Source organism: Balaenoptera acutorostrata, chromosome 14, assembly GCF_949987535.1.
Source record: "Balaenoptera acutorostrata chromosome 14, mBalAcu1.1, whole genome shotgun sequence".
Taxonomy (NCBI): domain Eukaryota; kingdom Metazoa; phylum Chordata; class Mammalia; order Artiodactyla; family Balaenopteridae; genus Balaenoptera; species Balaenoptera acutorostrata.
In genome coordinates, this window is record NC_080077.1 from 52,197,490 (window position 1) to 52,209,752 (window position 12,263).

The window sequence follows — 12,263 nt, forward strand, 5'->3', positions numbered from 1 at the left end:
TGCACGCCTAGAGCCTGTGCTCCACAAAAAAGAGAAGCCACTGCAACGAGAAGCCCACGCACCGCAACGAAGAGTAGTACCCTCGCCACAACTAGAGAAAGCCCACGCACAGCAATGAAGACCCAATGCAGCCAAAAATAAATAAATTAATTAATTAAAAATAAAAATGGGTGGATGATCTGAATAGATATTGTTGCAAAGAAAACACAGATGACCAACAGATACATGAAGAGATGTTTAACATCACTAATCCTCAGGGAAATGCAACTCAAATCCACAGTGAGATATCATCTCACACCATTTAGAATGGCTATTATCAAAAAGACAAGAAATAACAAGCGTTGGTAAGGATGTGGAGAAAAGGGAACCCTTGTGCGCTGTTGGTCAGAATGTAAATTGGTACAGACACTATGGAGAATAGTATGGAGGTTCCTCAAAAAAATTAAAAATAGATATGATCTAGCAATTCCACTTCTGAGTATTTATCTAAAGAAAACAAAAACACTAACTTGAAGAGATATATGCACCACATGTTCACTGCAGCATTATTTACAATAGCCAAGACATGGAAACAACTTAAGTATCCATCAATGGATGAAAGCATGTGTGGTATATCTATATACTGTAATATTATTCAGCCATAAAAAAAAAAAGAAATCTTGCCACTTGCAACAACATGAATGGTCCTTGAGGGCATTATGCTAAATGAAATAAGTCAGAGAGAGAAAGACAAATACTGTATGGTCTCACTTATATGTGGAATCTAAAAAAATGAAAACAAAAAAACAAAAAACCAAGCTCATATATACAGAGAGCAGATTGGTAGTTGCCAGAGGTGGGGGTTGGGGGGGTGGGAGAAATGGGTGAAAGGGGTCAAAAGGTACAAACTTTTAGTTATAAAATAAATAAGTCATGGGGATATAATGTATAGCATGGTAGCTATAATTAATAATATTGTATTACATATTTGAATATTGCTTAGAAGATAGATCTTAAAAGTTCTCATCACAAGAAAAAAATTTTTTGTAATTATATAAGGTGACTGATGTTAACTAGATTTATTGTGGTGATCATTTTGCAATGTATACAAATACTGAATCATTATGTTGTACACCTGAAATTAATATAATGTTATAGGTCAATTATACCTCAATTTTTAAAATGTAACCCTTCCTCAAACTTCCATCACAGCTTAATACTAGTACTTAATCGAACCTATCATATCAATGTCTAATGTCAGTCATCCAGTCTGACATAGTAAACATCCTACAATTACAATATGGATATAAAGCAAACCTATCCATGCAAAGCCACTGACAAATGAAGATCTGGCTAACTTGAAGAAGAAAAAACTCAACAAGGATAGTGACACCATAAAAACTTTAAAAGAATAAAAACACTTTAAAAGAAAGTAACTGAAATATTCATGAATTAAAACAGGACTTTGAAAAAACTGATGATATCCTTAAATGTTTTTATAAACATGATTTTCCATGTACTCGAACAACCAGTCATGAAGTGTAGGATATACTATTTTATCATCCTAAAATTTTGTCAAGAAAGTTATGCCAAAAATAAATAGTAATTTGTTCACTGTTTATTTTAGGAATTTAGTTCTTAGTTGTTATTATAGTCCATATTTTTGTCAAAAAAAGATAAAAATATCTATTTTTATAAGTGTTATCTTAATTTTTCAAGATAAAGTCCCAATCAATCTTCTTCCTCACCACCCCAATACAGTAGACTATGAAGATGTTGGTCTCTGATTTAGTGGCTTTTTCCTGGTACTAAGTCTCCTGAAATAATGAGCACATAAAAAATAGAGATAGGGCTTCCCTGGTGGCGCAGTGGTTGAGAATCTGCCTGCTAATGCAGGGGACACGGGTTCGAGCCCTGGTCTGGGAAGATCCCACATGCCGCGGAGCAACTAGGCCCGTGAGCCACAACTACTGAGCCTGCGCGTCTGGAGCTTGTGCTCCGCAACAAGAGAGGCCACGATAGTGAGAGGCCCGCGCACTGCGATGAAGAGTGGCGCCTGCTTGCCACAACTAGAGAAAGCCCTCGCACAGAAACGAAGACCCAACATAGCAATCAATCAATCAATCAATCAATCAATCTTTAAAAAAAAAATAGAGATAAATACTCAGTAGCTGCTCCAAGAGACCACCTTTGCCTTACTACCTCAAGACACAACAGGTCTGTCCTTCCCCTTTCCTCACTAGGTCCCCTTCTATGGAAGTGGGGGGAGCTTCTCAGATATATAAGATTTTTCTCAAGTGGCAAAGTAAGTAAAACTTAAATGGAAGCCTTAATAAAATTATGTCTGAAGATATTAGGTTATTAGGACCTTGATGAGATTGATGCAATAGAAGTGTGAAGTGTCCGTATCACACAGAATAACCTTCACAACCAGAGACTGACGTTATCACCTTGTCAGAGGATTCTAATTCATCCTAATCCTTATTGGTCTTGAAGTGCTTTATTTCTGTGATAACATTTGTAGATTGGTTTCTCTCTCTGGTTTGAAAATTACAAATTTAGAAGTAATGAAGTCACTAGTTTTTAAGAAAAGTAGTCATAAAATGGCTAGCAGGTATAAAAAATACTTTCTCTTCCCCCTGAAAAACAATTCTTTTTTAGCTACCTAAAATTCAAGATAAATCAGAGAGACTAGTTGGAATGATAATTTATATATAATTGAGGTATTATGCTTAAAGATATATGTAACTGGCTTTGTTTTTCTCAAGATTTACCGTCAATTGAATACCCATTGAGTACTGAGAATTCCCAGAGCTTTTAAAAGGCAGAATTCATATCTATAATTACTCTGTAATCAACACCTTTCTCATTTATATGAATATATATGTACATATTTTTTTCTCTGTTGGATATATTGTTATATAATATAGATGTCACAGTTATAAAAATTTACTTTCTTTGACCTTGGCCCAAATAGGTCAGATATTATGACAATAACAGATAAGCCATAAGAACAAGGAATGGAAATTCTTTTATGTCATACCTCCTTGGATCATGGTATTATTACTTCACCTTCCTTCCCCCTGGTACTAATCTCACCTCATTTTTTAAAAAAATTTTCTTATGTTTGACTTTTACAAAATATCCCTAAAGCTGATTTTAGTTTTGCTTCCAGTAATAGCTGACAGTTCTCTCTGTTTCTAATTTTGTTTTAGAGCCCTTCTAAGAGTAAATTTTGTGCCAGTATCTATAAAAAGCACATGGGTATATACACATGAGTATTTCTCTTAATGAGACTTTTAAATCAGTTCTGACTCTGTGAATTGTATTTTAAGATCTGAAACAGGAAGAGAGGAAAATATGAAGTATTTTAACATGTGAAAAGGCCAATGAGTCTGAACGTGTCTGGATACTCACTCTCTCACATAGCTCTTCAAATGTGCAGTCGGCAACGGTTCCACAGGCTTTATTCAGCCGCAGCTCTCTGCCTTGCACTTTTAGAATCCTTGGTCTAGTTACTATGGGAACATGAACAAAGACTCAATCTTGTCTGGATAATTACTATAAAATTCATCTCTTACAGATAGGAAATGCATAGCTTGATGAATAATAGCACATGATTCAACACATAAATTAGACAAAATGCTGATACAATGACTGCCACTTGAGTGTGGCATCAACCCATATACAGCAATGGAACTTATTAATTGGTCAGTGGAGATTGGGCATTGTGTTCTAAATGTATTCTCTTTCAAGAGAAATTAACTTACGTACAATCATTTTGTTTCTGAGCCAGCTCATCAAACAACTTATCCATGACAGCCTCCACATCAGCTTCACTTGTGCTACAGTGAAAAGAATAATAGAATATGAAATTAATAACACTTGAAGCCAACATCAAACAGCTGCCTGAGCCTGCTTAGCTTTTTGCCCATAAAAAAAAAGAACAGGATGTTATGCTCTAAATACAAACATCAGATTTAGAATACACTTAAAAGCAGAGAATATTAACTCTCAGGTAGATAATTCTGCCTTATTTGCATACACTGAAAGACTTCTGTGCTTCTGGCTGTTTTCAGTAATGAGACGATACAGGCAGAGTAAATCCATTAATACTATGTGTACACAATGAGAAGAAAGGCTTCTGGCTCTCTCTTGCATGCAAAACAAGAGCAAATAGACAAGGCAGTCAAGCATCCAGCAAAGTATCCTTTGAAATCTCTACTGCGAGGGTACATGTGAAATTAAATACTGAATCTGCCTTTTAAAAAAATCAAGCCAAGCCACTGACTGAGAGGATCAAACATCCAGAATTAAATTACCAGCTTCAAAATACCAACTTGATCTGCACATCAATAACTTTATCAGACTTTGAGTATAAGGACGATTATAGACCACACAGTTTCTCTCAAAAGTGTCCTTGTCGGAAACTCAAGAAAACTCTCTCCTTCTGTGATGCCCACCATTGCAGCTACTATGAAGTTAGTCTCGACAAAGAATCCTTTGTATTCTAATTAGAAATCACCATATGGTTTAGGGAACCCACATATACAAATGTGATAATACTATGGCTTTTTTTCCTCTCACTTTTTTTTTTTTTTAAAAAAGGACTGATAAATTAACAGTCAATAAAATAAAAATAACTGGCAGAAGAAATAAACGTTGTTAAAAAAAAACCTTCAAGTTAAAATATAAGTTTACTTCAACTCTATATACAAACTTATACAGGATGACCTGCCAATATGCTTAATTTTGACACACAAATCACTCTTATCTAGGAGTGGAAGCAATTAACCTCCATTCTGGACATCCGTCTTAATGAAGTTTTATTGAAAACTAATATGATAAATTATTTTTTCTTTAGATTAAGCTTAAACTAAACCAACATAATTTCTCCCTTGAGATAATTATCAGGTGGCAAGCATTTAACACATAAGCACCTAATTCTTCAAATGTTCTACAGTAAAAGCACACAGTCATTATGAAGGGTTTGGAACTGTCACATTTCAAGTAATAACCACTCCACCTCAAGGATCTTAAAAATATCATTTGCAATGGTTGGCTTTGCAGGGGAATGTTATTTGACTTATATAAAGGCTTGTATGATATTTGAATAGAGCTGTATTAAAGTAATAAAATGATACTACAGAAAGAGTGATTATAGAGATTAAACAATTTTAAAGGTACAAAGAAATCATACAAGCCAATGTAAATGTCAATGTCCACACCAAGCACATGTATGTTTAGATGGCTTTGCCAACATCATTCATAGGAATTCATTTGGAATCATCTCCACCTTGCAATGGAGATGTACACACATACAACTGATGGAGAAGGGAGCTACTTTTTAAGGGATATATAAAGAAGAAAGCAATGTCAGCCACCCAGGACATCTGCTGGCTTTCAGAAAGTTAACCTGTCCTTAGGTTAGGCATGTTACCCAATAAAGGGGGAGAACTGAATTCTGAAAAATAACTAAAATAGAAGACAGTCACGTTTCTCAAAGCATATTTGGTTAACAAACAATTGCTTATAAACTTCCTCAGTGGTGATTTCTTTGTTATTCTGTGCTCAAATATACTATAATATTAAAATATGGCTCACTAGACTTTAGTTAGGCCACATCTATGAAATTGCTATATGTGATTTCATTTATAGTGAAATTATATGTGAAATGATACAATTATTTTTATTATGATAGTACCTTATAAGAATTCTATTATATTATCACAAAAAGTTACTCAGGGACTTCCCTGGTGGAGCAGTGGTTAAGAATCCGCCTTCCAATGCAGGGGACACAGGTTCGAGCCCTGGTCCGTGAAGATCCCACATGCCGCAGAGCAACTAAGCCTGTGTGCCACAGCTACTGAGCCTGCGCTCTAGAGTTTGTGAGCCACAACTGCTGAGCCCGCGCGCCTAGAGCCTGTGCTCCCCAACAAGAGAAGCTACCGCAATGAGAAGTCCACGCACTGCAACGAAGAGTAGCCCCGGCTCGTCACAACTAGAGAAAGCCCGCAAGCAGCAATGAAGACCCAACAAGACCCAACGCAACCAAAAATAAATAAATTAATTAATTAATCAATTAATTTAAAAAAAAGTTACTCAGAAGTTACAACATGTAAAATAAAAAATTTTATTGGTGTAAAGTGGTCTAAAAATAAACATTCATAAAAGCATTTTATGTAGCTCACAACTAAACAGACGTTATCCATCTAAGCCAACTTGCACTTGACCTCAGGGAATAAGAAGCTCTACTGACCTGCTGGGGGACAGAAACCTTATCTGCATATTGTCTTAAAAGCAGGAGGGGCTAGTGTGTTATTTTGGTTTTATCAGATGTATCTATATTGATATAAAATAAATAATGAAGCTATGAAAGAAATCTTTACCAGAAATGAATGTATTCATAATCCCTTAACAATAACTCACAAGAAAACACTAGTCTTCTCACACTCCACTCAGACTTCAGATTTCCCTACTTAAGAGGATGCATCAATCAGAGCTCATTAATATTTTTAAGAATAAAAACGAGAGTAGTAAAAAAGAGAAATTAAAAGTTACCTGTCTAGGGGCTTCCCTGGTGGCGCAGTGGTTGGGAGTCCGCCTGCCAATGCTGGGGACACGGGTTCGAGCCCTGGTCTGGGAAGACCCCACGTGCCACGGAACGGCTGGGCTGGTGAGCCACAATTACTGAGCCTGCGCGTCTGGAGCCTGTGCTCCACAACAAGAGAGGCCGCGATAGTGAGAGGCCCATGCACCGCGATGAAGAGGGGCCCCCGTTTGCCACAACTGGAGAAAGCCCTCGCGCAGAAACGAAGACCCAACACAGCCATAAATAAATAAATAAACAAATACTTAAAAAAAAAAAAAAGTTACCTGTCTTACTGGCCTAAAAGATACAGAGTTTTACTTAATATTCAGGTTCATATCTGGTTTAAACATCTTTGACTATGTTTTTTAATTCTAGTACAAAATTTGGATGATTCTGAACTTTTTCAATGTGTCACACAGGAAATTAAAAAAGCTATCATTTGCTGAGCAACTATTATGTAGCAGTTAATTTACCTAAACCATATCCACATTACCATGTAGTATGTATTATCATGTTTTTACTGAAGAGAAAACTGAAACTCAGAATTAAGTCATTTTATCTAAGATCTGAATACATAAAAATTTAAATTTTCTGTATAACGGAAAGTATTACAAATAAAATGTACACATCAAATTGGGAAACATAGTGGCAACATTTATGGCATACAACTAATATTTTCAATGTATTAAAAACGCCAACATATAAAAAATTGAATACCCCAATAGAAAAACTGTGAAAGGACCTGAACAGGCAAATTGCATTAAAAAAAACAGCTCAGTAGGCAAAAAGTATGTGTAAAGTGTTTCATTCTTACTAGTGATAAAAATGCAATGTAAAATCATGAGAGGCCATACTTTTATCCAAACTGGCAGAGATAAGGAAAAAGATAAAATAGCTGGAGCAAGCATAGGTAAGGGGAAAAAGAACCCTCTTATGTACCACGGGGAGGAATGTAAAACTGGTTACAAGAGTTCAAGGCAACCAGATAATATGTAATAAAAGCACTAAAAACATGCATATCATATCACCCATCTATTCCACCCGTAGGAATCTCACTTATGGAAATAATAATGTTTAACGACTACAAGGATGTTCACTGTGACACTGCTAACAACAAAAAAGTGAAAAAGAACCTAAATGTCCAACAATGGGGAATCTAAAGTACATTTGGATACACCCATACAATGGATCATTATGCAGTTTTGCATTGTGCTATTTTTCCCTCTTGTCCTGGAATTGTAATTAAGGCTCAAAGTTGATGGACAGAAGTGTTGAGTACCCTCAGATTTCTAAAGAGAACCACCAATAAGCCACCAATAACTGGATCCAGACTCCTGCCCCTGTGGTTAAATAATGAGAAGAACCAGCCCTATTCCAAATGCCACCCTCCTCCACCATCCCCCCTATTCCTCACACCATAGTGTCTTTCTAAGGAGGGGAAAGAGGATCAGGAATCACTGGCTTTTGTGTCTAGTATTTGTGATAAGAACCTTTTCCCTCCCTTCCCCTTAGGAAAGAAGAGGGTGATTTACCCTCCCCAAAAAACAAGTGATGAGGGAAAGTGATTCTTAGAGAATCACTTGGAAAGATTAGGGAAGCCTGGAAGAAGAAAAGACTGGCATTGCTTTCCTTAGTTGGATGAGCAGGACCTTAGTAGATTGAGAAATCAGAAGGTGGGAGGTGGGGTACTAAGCTAAGATGAAGCAATCCAGTTCTCACCAAAATCTCCCCAAAGGTTTGGCACTACTAGATATACTCAAAAATGTAGGTGAGGGGTCAGGCTGGAAACACAGGAATTGTTTGAAAATAAGACAAAGGCAGTTCCTTAGATTCTCTCCTTTCACCTGGACAGTCAGACTCCTATAATTCCTCCACTCCAGCTGAAACTGGTAAGTTTACTGTCTGGGACACTTTTAACACTGAGAAAGGGTGAGAGACACTGTACTACAATTCTACAAAGTAAATAGTGAAACCAACAGTCCTTACCTCTTCAGCATCCAGAACCCTAGCAGTCCAGGAAGCTTCCATCCCAAGAAGTAGACAGAAAAATTGGAGGAAACTCAATAGCCAAAAAAAAAAAAAAAAAGACCTGCAGATACTGACATTTGGGGGTTTTTCATTGGAAAACCTGACCTGCCACCTTATTACCCTCTAGTGAAGCCCACCAATCAATAAAACCCTATCTATGCACACAGAACTTCTAATCGGCTTTTCAGTGCTTGTGAATGGACAACAAGTACTTCTAGGCATTTAAGGAAATCCTCTAGGATATAAGATAGAGATCACAATAAAGAAGTAGAGAAAAGGATCTTGGAGGAAGGAAAGAAAAAAATACAGAGACCAAAAGGGGAAAAATACACTCTAATATGCCTAGTATTATATAGGCATATTGCACTGCATAAATGCTATAAACAAAAAGGACAACTTGGGGGCTTCCCTGGTGGCGCAGTGGTTGAGAGTCTGCCTGCCAATGCAGGGTACATGGGTTCGAGCCCTGGTCTGGGAAGATCCCACATGCCGCGGAGCAACTAGGCCCGTGAGCCACAATTACTGAGCCTGCGCGTCTGGAGCCTGTGCTCCGCAACAGGAGAGGCCGCGATGGTGGGAGGCCCATGCACCGCGATGAAGAGTGGCCCCCACTTGTCGCAACTAGAGAAAGCCCTCGCACAGAAACGGAGACCCAACACAGCCATAAATAAATAAATAAATAAGACTTTAAAAAAAGGACAACTTGGGCATAAGAAAGAACTCTGAATATGACTACTAAATAAAAAATTTAGGGAAAAAGGTTGAAGTAATCTTTCAGAAAATAGAGCAGAAAGACAAAAAGATGGAAAATAAAAAAGAAAATAAAAGAATTAGAAGATAAATCCAGAAGGTTCAATATCTAACCAGGAGGCATTCTAAAGACTATTGGCGGGCAGGGCGGGGGGTGGGGGAAATTATCAAAGAAAAAAAGAAAATTAAATTTCTTAGAACTGAAGGACATGATTTTCTAAATTGAAAGAGTCCCAGCACAAAGAATGGGGGAAAAGCTCCATTCTAAGGCACATAATTATGAAGTTTCAGGAAACTAGAAATAAAGAAAGACTATTCTAACAACTTCAGAAGGGAAAAACAGGTCAAATACAAAAGATCAAGAAACATTCACATCGAACTTTGCAACAGCAATAATGGAAACGTGAAGATAATGGCATAGTGCTTAAAAGTTTTGAAGGGAACATTATTGTCAAACTATCCATGACCAGTCAAACTATTAATCAAGTAAAATAAGGACATTTTTGGACAGATGAGCCCTCAAAAAATATATTTCCCATGCAGTCTTCTCAAGAAGATAGTAGAAGTTGTGCTCTATCAGAACAGGGAGAGGAGTTATGCTTCTAGTAGGGCCAACTAAGCTCTGCCCTAGCTGACTCTCCTGCTGATGGCAGCTGTAAACTCTGCACAAAGTACAAAAACAGGTAACCTGAAGGCACTGGAAAGTGAACAGAAGCAGGCAGATTCTAGAAGAAGCTGACACTTGGGAGAAGGGAAAAATGGCGTGTTACTCATTTTTACAGCTTTTTCAGACGAAAGACAATAAAATCAGTACTGCTCAGGGCAACTAAAATTCCAACAGAAAACCTACAGTCCTTATGGCATGAAGAACCAGAGGAGAGTTGCAGGTAATCACACAGCTGGAAAATCGGGGAATTCCAGAAAAAGTGTTTCCAAATTCCCGAAAGATATTAATCTGGAAAATCCCTGAAATCCTAAGTAATTCTGTATTTATCACAATACTTTATGTGTTCTCAAATAATGTGCCCATAATAATAATAAACAGTGAACCATTTTTCTATTATAGGATTATACTAAAAGTTTCAGCAGTTTTCTGTCCAAAAAACTCCATAATAATAATAAATTCATGGCTTATCACTAGTATAAGTCAATATACTATGACAAGATTATGTATTTCAATAACATGTTAAAATGATCTCTACCTGATAAAGACTTATGATAGTAGAAAACATTAGAAGGAAACATTAACACAAAATAAATGCTAAATAAAATTATTTTAAAATTTAAATACATCAGAAGTTTAATATGTGAAAGTCACCATTTTTTAAACTGCTTTTTTTTTTTTTTTAAAGAAATTCACGTTCTTTTTATTTATTTATTTATGACTGTGTTGAGTCTTCGTTTCTGTGCGAGGGCTTTCTCCAGTTGCGGCGAGTGGGGACCACTCTTCATCGCGGTGCGCGGGCCTCTCACTGTCGCGGCCTCTCTTGTTGCGGAGCACAGGCTCCAGACGCGCAGGCTCAGTAATTGTGGCTCACGGGCCCAGTTGCTCCGTGGCATGTGGGATCTTCCCAGACCGGGGCTCGAACCCGTGTGCCCTGCATTGGCAGGCAGATTCTCAACCACTGCGCCACCAGGGAAGCCCAGAAAGTCACCATTTTTAAGGTTTTTATTTTTATTATTTCTTAAAGGTTTTTAAAACACGAAGTATTAATTACCGAATCTGATAGTCCTGACCTTTGCTGGTTAACAAATATTCCAGACATAGGAAAGTGTCTTTCATTTTGCACCGACATTGATCAAATCAATGACAGTGTGTCCTAAATGATTTTCAAATTGGATATCAGGGTACATATTGCTTCATATAAACTCATTTCCTTTATTAGCAAGTGTCTGGCTTTGTTTACTCAATATTATGAGATTCATCCATGCATGTAGAAGTAGTTTGTTTATTTTTGTTTCTGTACAGTAATATTCTATTGCATGAAAATACCACAGTTTATTATCATTCTACTGTTGATGAGTGTATTAGTCTGCTAGGGCTGCCACAAATGAATATCACAGACTGGTGGCTTACACAACAAAAATTTATTTTATCACAGTTCTGGAGGCTGGAGGTCTTAATATCAAGGTGTCGGCAGGTTTGATTTCTTTTGCGGTTTATCTCCTTGGCTTGCAGGTAGCCATCTTATTGCTGTGTCCTCACATGGTCTTTCCTCTGTTGTCTCTTCCTCTTCTTATAAGGACACCAATCCTATGAGATTAGGGTTCCACCCATATGACCCCATTTAATTAATTACCTCCTTAAAGGCCCTATCCCCAAAAACAGTCCCACTGGGGGTTAGGGCTTCACCTATGAATTTTGGGGGAACACAATTCAGTCCCTAACAATGAACATTTGTGTAGTTTATAGTTTGGGGCCACTGTGAATAGTTCTACTGTGAACATTCTAATACATGCCTTTTGGTAAACTCATGTATACATGTTTGCTGGGTATACAACTAGGAGTAGAATTGCTATTCATAGGGTATATCTACATTCAGCTTAGTAGATACTGCCAAGCAGTTTTCCAAAGGAGTTGTAGCAATTTACTCTCTCACTTGCAGTGTACAAGAAGTTCTACTTGTTCCACATCCTTGCCAATACTTGGTATTTTCCATCTCTTCCATTTTAGTGATTATGGTGAAGGTATGATAAATAATTTTAATCTAAGTTGCTGCAAATCATTTTTGGAAATGGAATAAAAATACAAATATAATCAATGCAAGTTAATCCAGAAGGATTTTCTTGGTAAAATGTCACTATGATAGACAAGAAAATTTGTAAATCTATTCTTAAAAACACCTAAGATCTCTGGACTTTTTTAAGTAGGAAATTTCAAGAATGCAACTTTATTGTAAAAATTTCAGCCAGA

General features: G+C 37.0%; 1 protein-coding gene across 4 annotated transcripts in view; it reads right to left on the reverse strand.

Annotated features, from left to right (window-relative positions):
* The window catches only part of AFG1L (AFG1 like ATPase), a 232,073-nt gene that overhangs the window by 54,894 nt on the left and 164,916 nt on the right, over positions 1-12,263 (reverse strand). For all 4 annotated transcript variants that reach the window (XR_009005237.1, XR_009005236.1, XR_009005235.1 and 1 more), the window contains exons 9-10: positions 3,754-3,824; positions 3,397-3,497 (exon numbers count right to left, since the gene is read on the reverse strand). Coding sequence is in view for 1 of the 4 variants with exons in the window: in XM_007198446.2 (XP_007198508.2) it covers positions 3,397-3,497; positions 3,754-3,824 (172 nt within the window). In the remaining 3 variants the exon portion in view is untranslated. The remainder of the gene's footprint in view (positions 1-3,396; positions 3,498-3,753; positions 3,825-12,263) is intronic.